General features: G+C 43.3%; 1 protein-coding gene across 1 annotated transcript in view; it reads left to right on the forward strand.

Moving 5' to 3' along the window:
- Nucleotides 1-555: 555 nt before the first annotated feature.
- bcr (BCR activator of RhoGEF and GTPase) overlaps nucleotides 556-24092 on the forward strand; it is a 78476-nt gene continuing 54939 nt past the window's right edge. Inside the window, exon 1 of the mRNA XM_075455201.1 lies at nucleotides 556-3037. Within this exon, the coding sequence (XP_075311316.1) occupies nucleotides 1444-3037 (1594 nt within the window). The 5' untranslated portion in view covers nucleotides 556-1443. The remainder of the gene's footprint in view (nucleotides 3038-24092) is intronic.

Genomic DNA, 24092 nt, shown 5'->3' on the forward strand with positions numbered 1-24092 from the left:
CAAAAACTTAATTCCGGTCTTAGTCACTTTTTTAGAACTTTAAAAAAACAAAGATGCCAATCACTGTATTTATAGTACGAGAAGTAGCCGAAATTGTCCGAAATTCACATGCAATGAGTCGTATACAATGCCTCTCCACTAGGTGGCAGTGTTGAATTAAAGTTTCCAGCCGCTCCACTGAGTGAACAGTTACAACTGCTTGGCAGGCAGAGCTAACAGCTTTAAAAACAACCCAATAATAATAATAATAATAATGCTATAACAAGCCAAATGAATAGTTCTTACTCGAACTAACAGCATTGGGATTGTTTGGGTTAGTGGCAACAAGTGTTTAACGAGAGGATTAAATTAGATTAGAGGCTTCAGTGTGTGAAATGTAAAAAGCTGAGTTTGTGCTAGCACTTGTGTAAGAGTTTGCACGGCTACCTGAGGATAAACGGCGCCTGTCTGGCCAGGGAAGCGTGACTGAGTCCTGGCTCTGTCTCTTTAACCAGCGGGCTCACTATCACCCTGGTCCCTCCCATTCTCGCAGCCCCTCCAACGTAACTGGCCTGAGATGGGAGCGCATACAGCAGCAGCAGCATCACCGCCGAAGACACGGCATGAATCTGGAAGGAGGCGTTAATTTTTTAACAATACCGCGTAGGTGCTTTGGGATTAAAAATGGGCTAAGTCCATCACGTTATCTCCTTACGCCGGACCCCACTGCTCAGAGAGGCTGATGTTGCCGGGCGCTCGCGTTGTGCGCTTTTTTTTGATCCATTCTTCTTCAGCGCTGTTGGTACAAAGACGCTCAGTCCGGAGAAGCAGCACCTGGAATTACAGACTTGTGAATGGGCGAGAGGCAATGGAACTGCTACTTTAAAAAAAAAAAAAAAAAAAAAAATCCGGAATGTGAAACACAGACAGTGAGTAAACCGAGACGGGTTAAAACACTTTCTCCTTCTTTTTTTTTCTTCTCCTCCTCCGTGGGAATCAGACCACCCGTGTCACCCTGCGAAGACATAAGGTCATTGTGTCGATACAGATTTTTTTTGTTTGTTTGTTTTTAAAAAAAAAAAAAAATAAAATACTCCGTAAGTAGCTTTTTCGGGAATAATGACCGAGAATCATGATCTCTGTAACAGCTTTTTATCCCCCTTTATTAGTCGCACATTCCCTGTTTCTGCTCTGAAGGAGCAGCCGGTTCCTCTTGTTCAGAATGGGATGCTTTGCTTCGACTGAGCAACCTACGACAAGTGTCAGCTATTAGGCTGCGAGTCAGTGTGCGGATTACTTAAAGGCTGATATAAACAATAGCCGTTTTTTGCGCTGGGCTTTGGCCATTGTTCTCTATAAGGAGACGAGTGAAGTGGACAAGGAAGGGTCAAACTGCGCGCACTTGGCATCACACCCCCCTCGTGTCTGAAACGGGGTCTGTCACAGAAATAAATTAAGCACAATATGGTGGAGCCGGTGGGATTCATCGAGGCGTGGAAAGCACAGTTCCCGGAGTCAGAACCCCCCAAGATGGAGCTGCGCTCTGTCGGTGGCATCGAGCAGGAGCTGGAGAAGTGCAAAGCAACCATTAGACGTTTGGAGCAGGAGGTGAACAAGGAGCGATTCCGCATGATCTACCTGCAGACCCTCCTGGCCAAAGAGAGGAAGAGCTACGACAAGCAGCGCTGGGGCTTCAGGAAGACGCCGCTGAACGAGGGGATGGACCCTGTAGCCACACAGGGAGCAGAGTCCCAATCCCAGCAGCTTCACATGCAAGAGACTGGTGGAGTCGGAGTGGGTGCTGGAGGGTATGGTGTTGGGGACAGGAGTCGCTTTCAGCCTCTTGGAGACGGAACCGGCAGGTCCAAACCCAGACCTCCACCAGCCAGGAAGTCGGCCTCCCACGGAGACGGCTTGGAATCAGCCTTTGACATTCCACAGCAAGTTGAGTCGACATCCAGTGACAATTTAGACGGCCTCTCTCCATCCAAGCAAAGAGGCGGGGTGTCCATATCGCCCCGTAGGCCAACCCTTCCACCCCCAGACAAGGAGCTGCCCTCTGACCCCAAGGACAAGCTAGGGATGGGACTTGGTGTGGCAGCTCTTAGATCCAACTTTGAGAGGATCAAACGGGCCAACTCTCATTCTGCAGGTGATGTAGCCAAGGGACAGGAGAAGCAGCTGCCACCACCACCGCCGCCATTCTACACCAACATGGAATTCCACCACGAGAGAGGCTTGGTGAGGGTCAATGAGCGTGATGTGTCTGATAAGATCAGCTCCCTGGGCAATCAGGCCATGCAAATGGAGCGGAAGAGATCTTTACACTCCCTCCCAGGTAATCTGGCCACAGTGGCAAGTGACCTCAGACCCAAGCCGGTTTATAGAGGGCGGTCTACTGAGAGCACATGTGGGTATGATGCAGAATATGAAGATGGCGAGCCCAATCAGCGACATTTAGGGAGGGCCAACGGGGGCAAACCTCCACCTCCTCCTTGGCAACCCTCCGAGTTTCAGGCTTACTCCAGTGTCTATGTTGGTGGGGTAATGATGGGGGAAGGTGGCAGTGGTGATGGAAGAGGAGGTGGTGGCGGGGTCACCATGAGAGACCACGGGGGAGGTGATGACCACCTCCTGACCTGGCCACGCCGCTCCTACTCCCCAGGAAGCTTTGAGGATGCCGGTGGAGGTGGCGGTTACACGCCGGACTGCAGCTCCAACGAGAACCTGACATCCAGCGAGGAAGACTTCTCCTCAGGTCAGTCCAGCCACGTCTCGCCCAGCCCAACCACGGCCTTCCGACGACCCTTCAGAGAGAAGAGCCGCTCGCCGTCTCAGAACTCCCAGAACTCCCAGCACTCCTTTGACAGCAGCAGCCCCCCGACACCGCAGTCCCAGAAGCGCCACCACCGGCAGCAGGGGGGCCACGTGGTTATGTCTGAGGCCACTATTGTGAGTGTCCGCAAGACCGGTCAAATCTGGCCACCTGCTGCCCATCATGACCTTGTGCCCCACGGTAGAACATCCCATGACAACAGTTTCCATGGAGACCACCTAGGTGAGTGGTGGCTGCTGTCTCTAATTTGTTCAATTTTCAATGGACTTTTTTTTAAAACCTGCACAGTGAAAACAACAGCCTGTGTGAGTGAGAGTAATTCAGTCATGCTTGCATTATGTTGACACTTATTATTTTGCATTTTTAGACTGTTCTTCACATGATTTGTCTTTCCTCTTGAAACCACAAAGTAGTTGAATCTTCAAGTTTTTTTATAATGTGTGTGGGATCACATGCACACGTATGTGTGTGTGCACTAAAACATGCAGAACTGTGTGTCCTTTGGATGGCCTTGCGTGGGAGACAGATGAAAGATCCACCTCTGCTTATTCCTGGAATGTTAGTCGGGTGGGTGAACAATGAATGTGGTCAGTCTGGGTTGAAACTACAAGTCTAGCCTCTCTAAGATGACTCCTGTGGCTCTCGTATGTAATTCAAATCACAGGTGTCCTTCCTGCCTTTCTTTCTTTCTGCCCTTTCTGAACCGCAAGCTGAAAATTCACCAGGTTTTAGCTCAAAGCATAGCAAAAGAAATCCACTCTTATTACTTAGCACTAAATTGCAACCTTTAAGCCATGATACCTAAGACAGAAGAGCTAGTAGGATACATGTGCAGGCTGAATCCAAATCACTGGCAAACTCGGTAACTGGGCTACCAGGCTGAAGCACAACAACAATGGAGCGCGTTGCTTTGAGAAAAGCACATAAAGAGGTCTTAGGTTACTGTAATTGCTCAGTAAAGTTTCCATTGTAGAAGCGGTGCCAGGTCACAAGAGCTAAAACCAAACACTTCTCGGGTAGTTCAAATATTTGATTTAATTTTTAGACATGGACTGCTGTTTACAGAGGCGCGGTAAGAAGGAATGGATGCACAATTTGGTGAGTTGCTATGGATTCGAGTTGTGTTGAAGTGCCTTCTGTATAGTCACAGATTTTGGACTTGTGCCCTGTTTGACCAGACAGGCGGCAGGGTGCTGGCATTACAGGCATGCAGCCATGCCAGGATGACCTGGAAAGAAGGAGGAGGTCGTAAGACTTTAAGTAAAAAAAAAAAAAAAATACAAAAAAAAAAAAAAAAGGGAAATAATTGGAAGGGGAACGGGAACACTAAAAGGTGAAAAACAGTATATGTTTGCCTCACCTGCACAGAGCTAATGCAAGCCCCTACCTCAATGTCATCAATGTTATGCTGTCGCATCATGTGATCAATTCATCTGAAAAGAACCAGGGATCTTGATGGAATCTGTTAAAATGCTTCATCGTACAAGATGCGATCATGAAAGTACAGTCACATCCTGTTCAGATGTAAATCCAGATCCAGTCCCCAGCAAATGACTGGCTAATTCTCCAGCAGCAGTGCTCAGGATTATCACCGCACTGTCTGCTCTCTTTGTTTTAACATATCTTCCACAACGATGAGCCCTGTGGGAAGTTAGGCAAGCCGGAAGAGCAGGGATGGAGATGGATATTTGAGGGCTGGCGGGGGGGTTATGTGCTATAGACATTGATGTATTGAGTGGGATAATCTGGACTTTGACCATAATACTTCAATGTTGGTTGGAAACCCTGCAGAGTTGCTTGTGTTTTCTTGTCGGGGTTAAGCTGACGCCAGACAGACTTGATTTTTTTTTTTTAACAATGAAGTGGGTGATCTAAATTACTGCTGCATCATTTTGTGCCCTGGTGGTGTGTTCCTTTAATCTTTTAGCAAAAATAGAGACATGTTAGTGAAGGAAGAAGGGGTCAAGTTGATGATGCTAATGAGAGTGGGATGGTGTTTTGAGGAAGACTGAGGCAGGCAGAGTGTAAGGCAAAGCTGTCGTTTCTCGCTTCAATGGCCAGGGATGCGGGGGCTGCAAAGAAGCACAGATGGGAAGAACTCTCCCGTTGTGTAACAGAAACGCACGGAGTCGGGCTCCCGCACAAGGACACACATACTTGATGTATACTTAAACCTTTGGGGCTGCTTTGCCTTCAGAGTAAGGTGTGATGTAAACAGGCCTTATGTGTTCCTATGTTGTAGCCTTAGATGATGTTCAGACCGGCCAGCTTCTCTTCTCTAATGACTGCAGTAATTGCTTCGTGGTGTGTTTTGTTTGTTGCATGTAGGGGGAATTTTCAGGATGAAAAGTTCAACATGCTGAGCTGAGATGAACATGTCTTTTGTGGTTGTGACAGGAAAAAAAAGAGGCTAAATGAGCGAAAGGCTAAAATGAAGGTATTTCCCTTGAGCGTTGCTCTCTGGGAAAAGCGTGGCGAGTTAAAACGAGGCTCAGAAAAGAAAGGAAACACGTTTGGAGGCAAAACCGTCAGCTGCTAACTCTTCATTTTTGAACTAGATTGAGCAAACATGAGCTCGGCAGACTTGCATCAAACGTTTGATTATCCACGCTGCGCTTGGCTGGCTGATGAGTCTCTTTCCCATCATCATGACTCAGATTTTATGTCTTCCTCGAATAGCTAGAAAAAAAATTCTCTTTTAATGTAGAACACAAACATAGACTTCGAGATGGCAGAGGTAGAGGCAATATAGGTTTTATGTAAAGTGAGCTTAACTGATAGAGATCGCGCCTGCTCCATACATACAGTACCACTGGTGGATAAAAACGGCAAGTCTTTCAAAACATCATTCCCATTTGTTCATATTTGAACCAGTGAATACCTGTGGCTTCGTGCCTCTGATAGCAGGGATGCCAAAGCAGGGCAGACTTGAGAAAGCTTCAATCGCTGCATTGTGCTTGGCTTCCAACTGCCTCAGCTGTGTCCTGTCAGCGGTTGTATATCTTAGCAGAGGCAGCCCATTACTCCTTTTGGCGAGCGTTTTTAGTCTTAGGGCTATTTATGAAACACCACCCTTTCCATCTATATTGCATAAATAAAATACGAAGCCACTAGAAATGGCTAGTGGCAGAAGAACCATATTTCCCAGACCAATGAAAAAAAATCATTCACTGTAGTGAATTATATTGTAAATCAAATCTAAAGGTCTAACAGAACTTCCCTTTTCTAACCACATTTATAGCCCAGTTTTAACATGCATCTCTGTTGACTCGCATATAATCATATTAAACCTTATTGCAAAGTTGTGCATGCGTGTGTTTGTGTGTGTTGTTATTGAAGTATGTGCTCGAAAAGACAAAGAAACAGTTGCTGAGAAAAGAGCTCGGGATCCCCGAGGGCCCCTCGCAGATTAAATCTGATTATGCCACAAGTGTCGTTCTGTGTGTGTTTCTGAGTATTTTTCTAATGTAATTTGCTGCTTGTGAAACACTCTGTCTTTCTTCGTGGCAGTTGATCATGTTGCTTGAGCGTGCATGTATTTGACTTTCCATGTTTTTTTTGTTTTTTTTCCCCCCAATCACTGGGCAAAGCCGTACAAGAGGGCTGCCAGAGAAGATCAGAAGGCCGCACGTGTCTTGCTCTTAGTTCTTGTGTGTATCTGCAAGTCTGTCCTCCGCGTCATGCGATTCGACATTCCCACATGTGTATGAGGAGAGGGAGTAGGCAGAAGATGAAAAGGAATGCTTTACAGTAGTCTGGTGTGGCACAATGACCCCTTTTCACATGGGCTGGGGAGTAACTATTGCTCTTAAAAAGGCTCGTTCAGCGTTTGCAGTTGAGTGGACTTGGCAGTGAAAGCCGGCAAACAGTGGCTACAGGCTCAAAGTCGGGCCCTGAGTGGTGGAAAGAGAGGGAAGAAGGATGGGAGGAGAGGGATAAGAGGTGGAGGGGGTGATCTGGCTTTTCTTGCCAGCTGGTGCTAAACTCAGCTTTTCATGGGACTGGCGCAACCTGCTCAGACCAATTATACAGGTGCAGAACTGTCCCTTTGTCCCTTTTTACAGGGAGGATGAAACTTGTTTTTAGAATCAAAAAAAGGCCGGAGACTCATTCATTGTTTGCTTAAGTCCGAATTGATGATGTAATTTGTGCTCTAGATCACAGTAGATCACAGCTAACTGTCCGAGATACACCGAAAAGTCTCATAGTCGGGAGGATTTTGCCTGTACTGTTAGCGCGGACTTTGTCTGTCAGAGTTGGATTCCATGTGTCAGCAGTAGAAGTCCAGCCTGGGTACCGGGGCTGGCCTTTAGTCACAGGGTTGGAAACAGATTGAGGGTGAAGAGCTCCCCACTGAGAGTCAAACTGCTTGGCTTGGTTTGTGGGTCTGGAGCAGTCGGTGTTAAATGTTCATGGATCACAAAGTTTTGCGTCCACTCTACAGCCACTTTGAAATGGATACAAGGGGAGAGTTTTGGACATTCGAGCTAACCTCGGGGGTGAAGGGAAGCAGATTGGATGATCATAATGGGGCACAGTTGAGAGACATGCAAATGCAAACACTCATAAACACACACTCATAGCCCTCCAAAGGGTAATTGCTATTCCCTGGTTGTTTATTTCTTCTCCTTTTTGTGTGTGTTTGTATACTTCCCATGCCAAGCATTCAGCCACAATCCCTCCTCTGGTGACCGACAAGGCTTGTAAAGAAAGAAAGTAACAAACAAAAAAAACCTTGGAAAAATCCCGGACATAAATTTTGGTGACTTCTTTTTCCCCATTCGTAACGACCCTTTCTTTTGAACAGTGGCCATCCTGGCTCTCTCGCATGGCCTGTGTTATTTCATTCCCAGAGGTCGTCATCTCCACCGGCCGCAGTGCATGGAGACAGTGCTAGTTAGCGTGCACCCTTTACTGCTCACCACATGCCTTTTGGCCTTGTAGTGTAAATGCATGCTGGTGTATCTTTCCTGGTTTTGTACAGATCCTAGGTTAACTACATGGGCTGTTAATTACAGCCACTTCTTTCAGTGATGGAAAGAAAAGACCGGTTCTCTGGTTTATGGTTGAGACCACATGGCAATATGGCATAAATTAAGGTGAATATCTCAATGACTCATATGGCTCTAGGTTACGTGGAGCTGAAACGTGAGTGCCCACGTTTTCTCTGCTCTCAACATTAAAGGAGCGCTCCACTTATTTTATATGTCTTAGTCGCAGCAGGAAAGACTTTGCAAATCTTATATGGTTCTGAGAGTCCTTTGGCGAGTATGGTTTATGGTTATAAGTATGGTATAAGTATGGTTTCAGCATGCAGCTGAAGGCCGGCAAGTCATAGGTCTGCTTCGACCACAGTAGTTGAATTCGTATGAATGCCAACAAAGTTCCCGACTAGAGTAGAAGATGGTGGATGAATTGGTATAAGGTGAACTTTGACTCGACTGGACAAGTCAAGATTTGAGTACAACTTAAGCTGAATTATTGTTAGCCCATATGAAGCCCCTGCTTGTTTTCAGGGATGTTGGCTTAGTTCAGAGAACGGCGGCTGTATTTTCAAATTCCGCCGTTGGTCTTGTCCAAACTTCTTGTTCTACCCCGGCTTCTGGTTGCTGTGTTTGAGTGATGATAGCTTCTCAGCCTGACAGCAATAGGATCACACAGCACTTTGACAGTCTGCACCAACTAAAAGTGGCTGCCGCTCCAGTGATGGTCAGTGCCAGCCTCATTCTGCCCCCAGGTGACACACTGACACACTGACCAATAGGAAACCAATCGTGCTCCCGAACTGTAAAGACAGGCCACATAAACGAGAGAACTCTTTTAGGCCACAGGTTAGAATAACAAGGACCAGTTAATTCAATATTTCTGCTAATGAAGGACATGAGCCTGCAGCCTCGGGGCACACATTTCATGCATATGTATAAAACTGAGGTCAAGGGGCTACAGAAACCCCACTAACAATCAGATTACTAAAAAATGTTTCCCCCCTCATATTACACAGCTCACAGCAAATCAGACTCATTGCAGCACTAATGCGTCATGTCCTATATACAGTATTAAACTTAGGATTATAATCGCTTCCAAACCGGCTCTGGCAAGTGTGCACGTTTTGAGAGCTATACAGGAATGTTTTCATGTAGAATTTTGGGATTGGTACTCATTGGTAAACTTTTATGATGGTCACTTCTGCACTTAAGTTGGGGGATAATCCTAATGTTAAATCAAGCTTTTCTTTAATTTAATCATGCATTCTCTGTCTCCCTAAAGCCACCCCCCACCAAAGCCTCCCTTTGTTTTGCCATTTAACTCTCAAAACCTCTTTATCTCCTCTTCAGCAAGGCTTCGTTCACACAGCTGCTTTTAGTTTCCTTTGCTTGGAGCCAATTAGAGGTGCATCACCCTCTCTCCGTCTCTGTTTCTGTGTTTTTTTTCTTTCTTACCAAAGCAAGGGGGGTAAAGCACGGCGAGATCAAAGTCACGACCCCCCACCCTCGCCCACTCTCCTCCAGGCCTCTCTCTGTAACTGTCAAAGAGGGGGTTACCTGACCGATCCTTATAAAACGACACAATCAATGCCAACTGTCAGCAGCAGGAGTCCTTGCTCCAGAGCAGTAAAGACTGTCTAGTCTATTCCCCTGACAGCGGATTCTATCAGAATTCCAACCTCATTCTCTGTCTCTTCCTCCCTCTATTCCTCCACGTTGCTTCCTTCTGTTTATCTTGTGGTTCGAGCACGTGTACCTTCAATCTATAGCAGTTGCGTGAGCAGGCCGTTGATTCAGAAAATCGCTCTAATTGTTTAATGAAGTTAACTGCAGCTTACTGTCAGTATTAAGGAGGGTTGATAGTTGTGTAGTTGGCGCAGCATTCCTCATCCAGTTGAATGTCCAAATGCTGCTAAGTGAGCAAAACATCCCAAAAAATAATGCTAACAAAGTAGGAAGTGCTTCAAACCTTATTAGCTTTCTGTCGCTGTGGATGATGAAGGCCCGCAGTCGTCACACTGTTTCTCTGCTGGACAGGACACATGTCTGCATCTATCCGTCCTCATCTTCAGAGAGGGGATGAAGACACATTGTATTTATGCAGACATGCCGCTTGACTATGGTTTGTTTAATTAATCAGTGCAGCATGGAAATACACACGTCCAACCTAATAAATGCAACATTCAGCAACGACCTGAAGATGAGACAAGCAGCCGATGATGTTGAATGTCTAAAATCCTTAACGCTCTCTTCTGTTATTCATTTTCTTTCCTTTCCAACAGTCACACTTCTGCTCCCAGTTTCCTTCTGCTGGGAGCAAAAATCCCACCTTTTGAATAAACACAGTACAAAACAAGGAAGTGAATGTGACGGCTTTACTTAGACTATTAAAACTCACAGGATGAGGTCCATAGGATGGTTTCAGTTGAGAAGATTCACAGATTATAATCAAAGAGTAATATTCCTTTTTAAGAGAAAAATTTCATTTTTGGCCGAGTATAGACCGTAGGGTGTATGTAAAAGATGGGACATACCTTTGGTCCATAAATTGCACTTGTATACTGTGACGAGGACAGTAGTCCAGTTAAATTGCCTGGTCAAGCTGTACCTGCAGCTCATCTTAACTGTACATGCGAACGTAACGAGTATCGGGCTGCAAACGTGTTTAGATCTTCTTTTGGTGGCCATTCAAGGAACTGCAGTGTTTGGCACTGGGATTTTTCAGCCTCTGGGGGTTGTGGCTTGCTTTAGGCACCGTGTTGCAGAGAGCATTTAATAAGAACAGCCAAATGTTTATTTAAGACCTAACGTCATCAGATGAAATGCTGATCTTATGTACAGATGATGTTTTTGTATGTAAACTACGAACCTCCTGTCCTCTATGAACCTGTCAGCTCCCTCACTCTCACCCTGTTTCTTTCTCTGTGTGTGTGTGTGTGTGTGTGTGTGTGTGTGTGTGTGTGTGTGTGTGTGTGTGTGTGTGTGTGTGTTTTTCCACCTTCCCTCAGGCTCTGTTGGACTTTGTTTTCACTGGGTGACTGGATGGGTTTTCTCAATAAGTGGTAGTTGTTAAAGGCAGCCCAGGCTATTAGTGGAGGAGGTGTGTGTCTGCGTGTTTGTGAGTTAGCACTATTGCAACACGATGAAGCCACGCCGTGAAAACAAATCCAACATTATCAAACAATGCGCAGGGTGGCACAGGCTGTTGATCATCCGGCTGCCTCTGTGTGAGTGAGTGAAAGAGGCCAGCGGAGCAAACCACACAGCAGCAAGAATTGAAGCAAATTCTTCAGTTGGTCGTATTGTTTTGCGGGTAAAAGCATACTTTTGGTCAGTCCTCAGCAGATGAGTTGGCACAGTTGTGCTCTTTGTAAGGAAAGTATGCAGGAGTATCGGTTGTGTTGAAGAAGAATGTGTGAATGTGGTCATTTCTGCGTTTCATAGACTTAAACCTTTTTTTTTTTTTTTTTTTTTTTTTAAATCTCAGTTTAGAATATTCTGGATTGAGGATACACTGTGTAGATGCTGTTTGGAGGAGGGCCACCCAGATGGAGAAATGGGAAGAAAACCTCAGAATTGGTCTGGCTTGAACAGACACTTATTAAATGTCTAACATTTGACGGGAAGGAAAAAGCTTTTACCAGATTGCAAAGATTTTATTATATGAATATGCTTTTTATTTATTATTACATTTTTATTTTATTTTTTTTCCTCTGGCTCCCTTTTATTGTCTGTTATTTGTTGAGCTGCTTGCTGCAGAGGGACTGGATGAATGTAGGCTCCAGGGGAGGATCAGATTTCATGTTGCATCTCCCTCCCTCCCTCCCCTTTCTCCATCTCTTCCCCGAATGCCCTTCGGTAACTTCTCTCCCTCTGTGAAATCTCTTTTATGTCACTTAATATCCCTTTCTCTATGCCCCTGACCATTATCCGTCTCTGCCTGCCCTCCCTCATTCAGTATTGCTCAGCCTGGAGCTCACTAGACAGCATAAAGGGCCTAATTTTAAGCCCAATTTGGCCATGATTTTCGAGTTTGTAAAGAGATGGGACTTAACTAACACAGGACACATCTCTGTGGGCAGTGTTATCTGTATGATTTTATTTAACAACTGAATGTGATTCTGGACATGTGGACAGAAACATGAATGGAAATCACTTATCTGGAAAAAAAAGCTGTCATTAACTGCGCGATCAGCGGCTTTCGACAGCGGCTCAGAATCTTTCGGCCTTCAGTCTTTCTCCTCCAGTCGATTGTTAGACCTCTCTTCTCTTCTGGCAGAGGACAGGGACGGAGAGCTGCCAGCAGAATTCAAGCCGGCAGTTCTCCGTCTGGTTCTCCTCCCACATACCTGCCAAAATGGGGATGACAAATTCAGCTCTGCGGCCTTTTCATTTCAACCCGTGCTCCCCTCGTGCAAAGAGTTCTTTATGCTGCTGAGACTCCAAATGGCGTGACAACCACTTTACCTGATCGGGCCTGGAATCTGAAAGTCTCTAACAGATACCTTGTGCAAATAAACCTGACTGTGAGGTAACAAACCTACACTGAAGACACGTGATGTTTATTTAGGCTGTTACTTCGTGTCAGAAGAGCTAAAAAAGAAACAAATAGGCCATTTTAATCAAATATCAGTACGTGTTTAACTGATTAACTAATCAATACCAGACAAGGAATACAAGAGAGATCTCCTTTTTTTTTTTTTTTTAACTTCACCTCATATTTTTTTCTTTATATGAGTGAAGGAGGAGGATATGAGATGATTCTACATTAGCTGCTTTGTTGTGGGGTTCCTGTGCCTCCTGTGCAATGTCCACATGGTGTCCACATGGTCAGTGTCATGAAAATACAAAAACACACTGTGACAGACTCAAAAGTTTTTTTTGCCTTTGTGTTTTATGATTTATGATGAAACCGTGGAGATTAATAAAAAAAAAAAAAAACTTTCCTTTCCCACACATCACCCTGCAAACAGAGTTGATGAGTATCCCCAGGCTGAATAGACTTATAAGTCCTTTTTTCAGTGATCTGCAGCTGAGTTTGTGTGGAAGAAACGGCCAAAGCGCGAAGAAAAAAAAAATCTTTTTTTCTTTTTTAATAAGCAGCAAGTGTTGTAGGCTGAGTTTTCTGTTCGTGTTTTCATCGTCTCCTTCTCACGTTCTTTCTCTGCTCTTGGCTTTAGCACTTATTCCTCTCTCCAAGTGCTCCAGTTTTACACATCATCCTGTGTCATTGTCGCTGCAGCTTCCTCTCATTTGGCCCAATTTATAAACCTATAAATGGCAGAATGTGCCTTGGGCAGAGTGGCAGTGAATGACTCGGAGTTATAACTCGAGAGGTGCTGCTTGTGTAAGAAGAAGATGCTGTAGCTTTCCGTCCTGAATTGAGACTGTGCTCATCTAATGTTGACATTTTCCCCCAGTACACACTTATTTCTTTTTTTTTTTTTTAATCTCTGTGCACTTCATACGCACTTTCTTTTACTATGATGTGCTTTTACACAGAAATGCAAATGCAGAGTTTCCGCGTTAGACCTACTGCTTGTAGAGCTGTATACCCACTAACCGACTGTTGGATTTTTAAAACAGGCTTATTTGCACACGTACCTGCACCACTCGGCCGCCCTCTCTGTCATCCATTATTGAAACTGGAGCCCACTTGTAAAACTAGAAACTGACTGTCATGACACGGGGCGTCATATTACCTATTCCACACACACTTGCTAGACTGCTGTGTTTTTGCTTGTTCCATGTAAAAAACAAGCTCATGCCTGCACACGTAACACACATCCTAATTTGATGACATGTAATGAAAATATAGAAATACTCCTTCCTCAGCTGACCAGCAGGGCAACATGATCCAGCTCTGTGAAAAGCTCCACCTAATGATACTATAATGACTGATTTAACTGCTCATTATTTTAGTGATCCCTCTTATGTCGCTCAGTATGTTTATCATGCAAACAGGAGCTCCTGTTTGAACATGACGTCACTGAAGGTCGAGATAAACGAAGGAGATTCCTAATGGAAAATCCACATTGAGCTTGGAGCAGGTGACCAGCTTGACCTGCGTGTCCTGGGTGTTTGACAGCTGGTGTCCCCACCACATGATTACCTGTTAAACCTGCTCAAGCAAGCTGACCCTGCAGCTTCAGCCCGAGAGAGCAGCGACTGAGGTCTGAAGTAGGTTTTGGCTGGAGTTTTTTCAGTGGGGCTTTGACTGCAAACCCTACAGAAGTTTGAAAGAGAAGTCCTGCCCTGTCATGTAATTATTAATAATTCTCTGTTTCTTTTTCTTTTTTATGTATTTTTGAGTACTTTGTTTTTCTTTCTCAACCATTCGTCTTCAATTGATTGTATACAGTCTAATCTGTGCATTATTTCCAACTAACTGTGACAAAAGTAAATCCTAATAAGTTTAATGCTCTCCCCCCCATGTTGACCCACCTTATTCTTTTTTAGTTATTATTTTGTGTTTTTTTTTTCAACCCAGTTTTTCTGAATATAATCATTGGTTTTATTCAGTGTCCACTTCCACTGTGTAAGAACAATTTCTGATCTACTAATCAGAGCGCCAAAAAGCGCCACACTACACTTTTTCGATAGCCTTTGAGGGATGACGAGCATCCTCGGTGAGTGATTGACATTCCGTTGTCTCCGCCCCCTGCCCTGCCCTGCTTTGGATTGGATGATAGGCAGAGGACAAGGTGTCAGAAGGAGTTCCTGAGAATCTCGGGAATCTTTGGCTGAAACCCACACACACACACACACACACACACACACACACACACGCACACACAAAGATAAACAGCAAAGAGATCTTTACACACAGTACTATTTGCTTTAGACACACACCACCGTATGCTTACAGGCTTGTCATGAGGTCTTTACAAAATAAAGACACTGCTCCCTTGTTTCATGCTCTGTTGGTGCCGACAAACACTTGCAAACAACCATCTGTTCCTCAGTGCGTCTCGTGCACTTGCCTCTTTTCTATTGTGTGCCCTCAGAATGTCACTCCATAACCTTGTTGTGTGGACAAAAATATCTTGTATTTCCTCTGTGTGAGCTCTTAGCAGTTTGCCTTGCAGTCAACCTTGGAGTGAAAACAGAAAGTGATCTGCATTAGGAGGCCAGTGAAGAGTGGAATAATTTTATTACCGTTGCAGCACGCCGAGATATATCCATAATGCTATTGATTACCTGAGTGAATCCACAACAAGGACACCGTTCAGAAGGCTTTTGTAAATCCTTCAGTTGAACAAGCCGAACCTCTTTCCATGGAAAATGAAGCCAGATATGTGGCATTGAGTTAGCCAAGCTGCCTTATGGTTTATGGGACTGTCCTTTACTCTGATAAGCTTTCAGCTTGCTTAAGTCTTCCCTGGCAGCTATATTACTGCCGATCTGCAGCTAAAAGTATGATTGATTAATGACAATTAACAATTGATAATTGTGTTTTTTTTTTTTTACACATGCACACAACGAGACACACCTTGTGAGTTGTCTTCCATAAAACAGATGGCTTGGAAACTTCCACTGTTTCGCCCTGACGATATTAGCCTATAATGACTTGCATTAGCCTGCCAAGGTAGCCAGGCTTCAGTGAAAAATTGAACGCCGACCGAGATTCTCCCCTGGCAGCTGAAACCTTGTGGCGTCTCACTTCAAGGATCTGTTCTAGTGAGAGAAACAGATGTGTTATTCTTCTGAATGTGCATGTTTGCTCAAGCACGATATTGGATCAGAGCCGTTATGTGCTTGTGCCTTTGTGTCTTTTAGTGTGAGTGTTTCACAGCCCTCTGCTGTGGACACATGGCCCGATCAATACATGTCACACCCCGTCTGATTCCGTTCGTGAAAGCAGGAGTCTTGTGGGTGATATTGTCACATTGGTTAAATATTGTAAATTACTGAACACGCGGTAGGTCTCTAGCTGCTCTCATTTCTTTTAAAGCCATAGTGAAACATCAGTCTTTTTCTGAATGGAACACAAATATGTCATCAGGAGAGATTTAGATGCAACATCAAATAAATCATTTCGGCTTTGAGCACATGCTCAAGGACAGAATGATAAGCCTCTAAGACATAGGTCTTCTCCCACTCTTTAAGTCTGGACACATCAGTGGAAAGGTTTTTGTGTTTTTTAACTCTGATTTGCATCTATTGGCATCCAGTCGACACCATTTGTCCTGCTGTCAATTTGCCTGTCAGTCAGCCTGCTCATAGGCCAGTCATTTAGAAAAGAAGCAGAAGTGCAGTGACTCACTTAAGATTTGGGCATATTCAGGTCTCCCATTCCATACAGACTAGGAAAACACACATCCTGGAAACAGTTGTTCATAAAAAAAAAAGAGGAAGAGATTGAATCAGCCTGGATCTGTCTCGGTTTAAGAATAAAGTTGGTGTTTCCAGAAATACTGCATGAAAACCACAACGCCTCTCTGATGACTTGAGTGTTGATCAGAGTTACTAAAATCTCCAGCGGCTTTGAGTGTGTCAGTGTGTGCCCGAGACTGACTGTAAGATGATTTGTGGGAGAAATCTTGACAGGGCCTCTGAAAAATCCACTGTGATGTAAGAAATTTCCTGAAGCACGGAGTATATTTTAAGAATAATTGCAGTGCAGATTATGCTGTGTGTCATTTTTGATGCATTGTACTTATTTGGCTGAAATGCAAAGGTTGATTTACAGTGTGCAGGCGTGAACAGACAGTAATGAACAGTCTCTCTTTCTCCGTCTTCTCTGCCATTTGCCTATATGCTTCTCTTGAGTTTATTCTTTGCATTTCTCTTAGTAGCTGTACTTATAAATTCATGCCTCAGTTGAGGCGGTTATGTAAGTGAAATAGCTGGCAATGTAGCCTTTCATTTTTGATGGGCTGTGTTGCCGATCAGAGACGGGTTGGCTTATGTCACTGCTGTTCAGCTAAAGAAGGCAAATTTAGACACAAAGAATGTGATTAATTCGACAGCTTGTACAACTTTTCATTTCTTCTGTTCTGTCCCTGCCCTTTATATTAGCAGGGTATGATGTCGACATGCTTTAGTTCATGTCATCCAGTCCTGTTTTTCAAATGAAGATTTTCCAGATTTGAAAAATAATTTGTCATATTTTTTGTACTAAGATGTACAGGTTCTGTGTATCCTAACTACTTTTACCTCACAAAGACTCTTTGCAAGGTGTACAAAGTGATGTTTTCATCCTGCTGTTTAAGTTGGCTAATGCACAGATCACATATGTCTATATGCTTATGCACTTATGCACAATATATATATATATATATATATATATATATATATATATATATATATATATATGTGTGTGCATAAATGGGCCGGGTCTCAGGAGGATATATAGATGTTGGGTATTGCTGAACAACGGACACAGAAATGCTGCGGATGCAAGCATGCGTGGCAACATGTCACAGAGATTAAACTAATTGAAAAAGCAGCTAAATTAAAGCTGCACCGTGTTATCCTTTAAGGCTGGATAGACCCCGTATTGACAGTAGGTTGTTTTTGTCCCAAGGCCAGATCTCCTGAGTGAAAATGCCAATAAAAAGCCATTTTCTCTCTTTCCCGCCGCAGAGCTAAAAAAAAAAGCCATTTCACTGCTCGGATTTATTTTTAACTTGCTTAAAAGTGAAAGCAGAGCAAGGTTTGACTGGCGATGTTGTCGAAAGTGTTTATACCCTCCGCTTCAAAGAAAGTTGTCTTTTTTCTTGTTCTTGACTTAACTGTACTTAGTCACTGAAGGAGTGTCTTTACATTCATGGACTAGAAGGGTGGTGGTGGGTCTATGCACTTATCTAAAGTGTATTTATAGAAAGAGTTTCCTTCTGACAGACCCATTAGTAGTTAGCCACAGTAGCTAATCTTGGGTTTAACTCAGCTAGCTTGAAAGCTAAACTCTTAAGCTTATCTTGCTTGGGACCCAGTGAGTGTTTTATTTTATATTTTTGCTCTTTTTGTGAAATACTTTATTTTCAAAAAAGCCACCGCCACTTCTCCAACTTCTCTTAGCAGTTGTTTTTATCTTACTGCCTATTGAAAAGGACAGTTAAACCACAAAGGTGTGAAGAAATGTTCATGTCTAACTTCACAAAACAACACGAGTGAACAGCAGTGTTGGTGCAGCAAACACGGAACAGTCATGACATCATGTCAGAGCACAGCTGGACAGAGGCTTCGTCTAATACTTTCAAGGCAGGCGGCGTAGGCAGCATTGCTATATTTTGACTCTGATGTCACTCATCCTGACTTTGAGGTTGATTCATGGATCTCAGACAGGAACAGGAACATCAGACTGTGGGGAGAGCCTGGGTGCGACAGAACTTATTTATGCACAGGCACATTTCAAGGCGGGGAACATCAACTGCTAAAGAGGAAAAAACCAGCACAGACTTTTAAAAGAAGAGAAAAAGAAAACCTCATGTATGAGTTGCGAGGAAAGAGCCATAAAAGGCTTGCAGCCATAAGGACGACCGCCATAACAACAAGGGCTGTGAAGTATTTTCAGACAGGGACATGACACGAGTGCAATTAATTTAGCTCTAGAGGCAAAGCCCGTCAAAGCATGTTTAAGACGTGCCATTTGGTGACTCGCCCAAAAAAAGCCTGAGACCCTTATTGTTGTTTAAGGCACAAAATGGATTGTACAGTTACTTATTTACATCTCATATGTGTTGAAATACATTTGTTGGCCTTTTCTCATTCTTCCTGATGATTAAAACCCGATTTTATTATTATTTTTTTGGTTAAACTTTAGCTTTTATGTCTTTTATCACTGACTGCTCACTGAAGAAGAGAAACTGTCAAACCTGCATTTATCAAACTTAGTCAGAAATAACAAGATCACCTAACTAAGAACCAAAAGCCAAAAAATCCAAGAGCCATTCCTCAGTTTAATTGACAAGAAATAGGTGCAGCGACTTATTGAACCATGTGCAAACATTAATAAACTGTACAGGTCTAATCACTTAAGTCAACATTTGATATGAACTACTTCTATTCTTCGACACAGTTTATCAGCTGTCTTGTAATATTCCTTGGTAGTGTTCAGGGCTTCATTTCTTCATTTTGCAGGACTCATTATGTGTGTGTTTGGGAGTTGGTGTATTCAAATGTGGACAGCCAGTCAACCTTCATTTGGCTGAGAGCTGTGTCCTGGGTTATTGATGGCGTCAATTAGAGATGAAATCTCCCTCGAGAAGGCACTCTCTCTCACGCTCTTGCCATACCTGTTTGTTACTTCTCCACACCACCTTTTTCCCGTGGGTAACACAGCTCTCAAGTTGCTCTCAGGGTGCACTGATACATGTGAAATGTTGCTGAGGACGCAGAAAGACAACCAGGCTGAATTTAGCTGATTGCACTGATATTGTGTGAAAAGGCTGAGGGAAGGTAAGCCTAATAACTTTTATCTGATGACAAATTATTTTATATATGTGCATTTTGGCTTAGTTCATTTATCATGGAGCTTTTTTTCCTGCCTCGGAAGATTTCTTTTTCCGTAAATTGGGCATTTTGTTTTCTAAACTCTTGGTTGTACAAACCAATCTATTTAAAAAGAGCACCTTTAGGCTTATTTTTTTCTTTCCTTCGTTCATTTCTCAGTTTCATTTCTTTCAATTTGTTTACAGTGACTACAAATGACTTATTAAAAGAACTGCATGCAGCGAGCAGTAAGTAGCTGTGCCGATGTAAATGCGTTTTGCATCTTCTCCATCAGTTTTGAGCGGCTGTGATGGACAAACGTTTTTTTACATCAATCATCTACAGTGGATGATAACTTCTGTCATTTTTTTTTTTTTTTCAAGGATAATCAGTGCTAACTTTGATGAAGATGAAGAATGTCACGTGAAAACCTTTCCAAACATATCAGATTGGTAGAAATGGCATCACGGCAGATATTGGAGGATTTTAACCCTAACCCTTGGCTTCATCTGCGTAACCTTGTTATAACCTGTTATGCTGCCTATAGCAGATTATCCAGTAAATGTAAAAAATTAAAAACTGCCGCTCTACATCATGTGCAACTGATGCTTCAATGATCAGCAAGATTAAAAAAGGAGAGGACACAGCTCAGAGACACAAAGAGGTGAAGATGAACTGAAGCACATGCTGCTTTCCCACGCCCCTCCCAGTCTCTCCTGACACAGACACATCTCCCCATTCTCTCTCTCACACACACACACACACACACACACACACACACACACACACACACAGACACACACCTATAGCCTCCCACAGTTATGGGTGACTTGCTGATCATTTTGATGTGCAGTTGGAGTATCATTGGTCTACTAATAGTAAAAAGTGGGTCACTGGAGGGTTTACGCCCATCTTTTGGGTATTATTTGATGTCACTCAAGTGTGGCGAGACCCCACTGTCTTTGTCTCTCTTCTCAATGGACAATGGTTTCCCTCTCTGTTTCTACATCCTTCCGTCACCCACCAGTTGACTCACTACTGCCTCAGGCTCACTGCCAAGGGCTCATGAATCCCAGTTAAAGGTCATTTACTTTAGCCTGTTCAGATAAAAAGAGTGTTGCATTGTTCAAATGTTTTTTTGAGTTTACTGCAACTGCATTTTTTATTCTATGTCCGCCTGTTGTTTTCATATTCAAATTTTGCTGCCATAAATTAATAAATCAATTTGCCATATACAACTTTTTGCAACTTTCACTCATGATAACCGTATATAGAGTAGATACCGATCTAACACTTTTGCCATTAAAAAAAATCTTTTAGCCCTAGAATACCTTCGCCATGACTAAATTTAGGCTCATTTAGTGAATGGGTATCTATGAATATGCTCTGCTCATGAAATGAGAAGCTAGCACAAGTTTTAAGGACAAGATAGCCAGGAGCAAGTAAGCTCTCGTGGCTAGTGGCAGCATAACTGGCTCAGGGCCTGAAGGCTAACGACCACCCAGTCACTCAGTCCGGGCCGCGTCCTGGGGACCAGTGATTCCTCACCCACTCAATCCAGTCCTGATGGACAGAAACCAATTGGGAATTGCTTAGCAGTGACTAGCCCACTGACTGTCATCACCCATAGTGCTGGTGGATGATTTTGCTCTGCATGTGTCTTGTAAAAAAAAATCCTCTGATGAACATATTAAAAATGTTAAAGACTTAATTTTTTGCAGAGGAGGCCTTTAGAGTCGTTGCGGTCTCATGAGGGCTTGATGACTTGTTATGCTTCGAATTTTTCTCTCTTCAGTGGAAACTACTGTGCCGAGCTTCAGTTTGCTGCTGGGCACAACAAATCCTCAGGAAAAACCCCAAAGCATGATTTTCCTTACAATTCTGTCACCAATTTGGCTTGATTGCTTCCATGCGCACAGACGAACTGCTGCTTCCCTTCATGTATCCTTGCAGAGCCTGTCCGACAAGTTTAATGACACACACGCCCACACCTCGCATTCTATCCCCCAGTCAGAAACGCTCTGTGCAGGATTTGGGTCAGACGCCTCCACTCACACAATGATGTGTGTGTGTGTGCGTGCCCGTGTGTGTGCACCTGTCAGTCTAAAGGGTCCTGGCCTCTATCCTGCAGATATCCCAACGGTAGTTTGGCGCTATCTGTCTCTGCTCATTGTCATGGGGACAGGTCTCTTTTGGTGCTCTCTTGCTCCTGTTAGCAGATGGGTGACAGTTGAAGGACTCAAACTGATGGATCAGTCAGTAAGGGCTGTATATGCTCACAACTGATTGATACTGTCCTTAACACCAACTTTCTTCTTTTATCCCTGAACAAAAAAGGTCAACTCAGGCAATTTGAATAAGTGACTAAAGTCCATGCCATGGTTATAGAGAGTTCTACCATTTTGTCCTATTGATGATTTTATCATTTGTACAGGAAAGATGTTTAATCAATCGGTGGTTGAGTAGTCTATGATGCACAGACCTGAGATTCACATACTTAAGCACACCTACTATAGTATTTAGCATCGTCGTGTGAAATTACACGGAAAGAGTAATCCCACTCTTGATCCTAAAAAAGAAAAGGCAGAGTTGCCAGTAACTTTATAAAAACCACAAAGACGATTGTCTTATCGTCAGCATCTCAGCTCCCAGACAGCAGACAGATTAAACCTGTTTTTGCTGCGGGAGTTGTGGTTCTCATTTCCCTGATTTGTTGCGTGTGTGTGTGTGGGAGTAATATTAACTGAGACACAGTACATCAAATGACTCATTCTAAGTGTCTGGTGAGGTTTTATCTCATTGGAAGTTATGGTGTATGACATATATTTAAAGGCTGAAACTTTTTTTCTTCTTTTTTTTTTACCAGATCTGAAAACTACATTTCTCTATTATTAATCTGATATGAGTGATTTATATTTCATGTTTAAAAAAACAGTCAAAAGTGAACTGCTGATCTAGAAAAGGGCATAGAAATATAAAGTAGGGTGTTTAATAAAGCTTTACAATCAGAAGCTTTGCAAAGCTTTATAACGTCTGCAAATGTCTACTTTCTGTGTTTGCAGGCTCCTTGAGAGACAATAATGTGACTGATAACATCATGTATTCACCACTCGTTGTGTCAGGGACACTACCCTGCTTACCACTCAGCAAGCCTCATCTGTGTTTGTGTGTGCGTGCATGCTGACGGTGTTTTTTTTGAGCATACGTGCTGATGTGAACTCTCATTAAAATGGCTAACCTGACTATGGCTGGAAAATCCAAACTGCAGAGTCGTGTGAACAAAACATACACAAACATGATGCATGGCCACACGTATACAGTAGGTAGAAGCACCTTCATCTGGCTTCATCTCTTTCTTGTCTCCATCCTTTTAAGACGCTCATCTGGGAAGGCTAGTGGAGTGCACAGCACCCACAGGGGAATAGTTGCATTGGTGGCTCGACAAAGCTGAGCTTTGAACCTTTGGGAGATTGAGGCTTTAATTTGATTTTTTTTTTTTTTTTTTCTTGAGGTCGCAGTTTTTTTTAAGTCATTACTCAATTTATTTTGATTCTCTGCACCCTGGAGACTCTGCTCATTGGTTTCTGTTAAGGATTTTTGTTGGATTCATTTAGCAAGAGTTACCCGTTGTGCTTCTGCTGAGACAAGGTTAAGCACTCTCGCTAAGAGATTTTGCAAAAAGGTGTGTCTACGATACTGATAATAAGCTACTGAACAGGCTTATACTGGCAGCAAAACTCAGTGGCTGATTTAGCACCGACGTGCTAAGAAAGTAATTCCATGGGCCTTTTGTTGAGGGACTGAGTATAAATAATAAATGTGACAAACAACGCGGTTGCAAAACAAGTTTTCCCATCCATGTTTGAGGTGGCCGAGACGTGCTCTGCTCGTTTCACGGCCTCCAGGCATCCCCGAGTGGGACTGTGAGAGCCGGCTCAGACAGAAAGGCCAGAAGTCGAAGATGAGCGAAAGTGCAAATGAATGAAACTTAGTGATAAACATGCTCTGTCTCTGCTGCTGTAAAGTATTTGGTGATATCATTTATAGAGTCAACACTGCATCAGAAAAAACACAACTGTGGTGATTATTGTTTTTCCACTTCCAGCCTCACGCAGTTAAGAGGCTAAAAACACTCTAATTGTGATATGTTCTCCTCTCTCCCTCTCTCTCCAATGATTCCCTGTTTGTTCCTGGATCTTTTTTACCTTTGTGTATCACTTTGTAGCAACGTGAAGCTGCTTGCCTCCGCTGTGCATGTGATGTGTTTTGGATGTTTTTGTCATCACAATCACAGTAACCTGCATGAGAGGGGGTGGATGAATGATTGATTGGTAGATGTACTGTATATTTGCATTAGCCTAACTAAATTCAGTAGGCAGATAATTGGCTTTAGTTATTTATTGTGTACAGCTGTATATTTTCCACTTGAAATGTATAAAGCTCAGGGAGAAAGCACAGCCAGATGGCTGGATAACAGTTTTTTTTCTCCAATTTCTGTTTATGCGTCCTGTAGACAATATGCAAAGTTCAGCCTTGTGCAGTTGTCATAGATCTTCTCCCGGTGTGTGTGTGTTTTCTTCATGATTTAGTATTTGCTCTTTTAAAAGCAGTTTGGCTTTACTTCACGAGAACCACAGTCCAATTAAAATGCAATGCAACAAAAGGCCAAACTCCTTTGATCTCTGAAATTCATCTTCTTATTATTTATACTTTCAATAATTCATATGTGTACTTTTATTTTTTGAAGACCTACTCAGCCCTCCCCAGCTTGGACTATACCAGTATTGCACACATTTCTAAAGAGATATTTGACAGCTCCATGCTGGAAGAATCTTGTTGCTCTGCCTTTCTCCTCA

This window comes from Odontesthes bonariensis, chromosome 22, assembly GCF_027942865.1.
Source record: "Odontesthes bonariensis isolate fOdoBon6 chromosome 22, fOdoBon6.hap1, whole genome shotgun sequence".
NCBI classification, from domain to species: Eukaryota; Metazoa; Chordata; class Actinopteri; order Atheriniformes; family Atherinopsidae; genus Odontesthes; species Odontesthes bonariensis.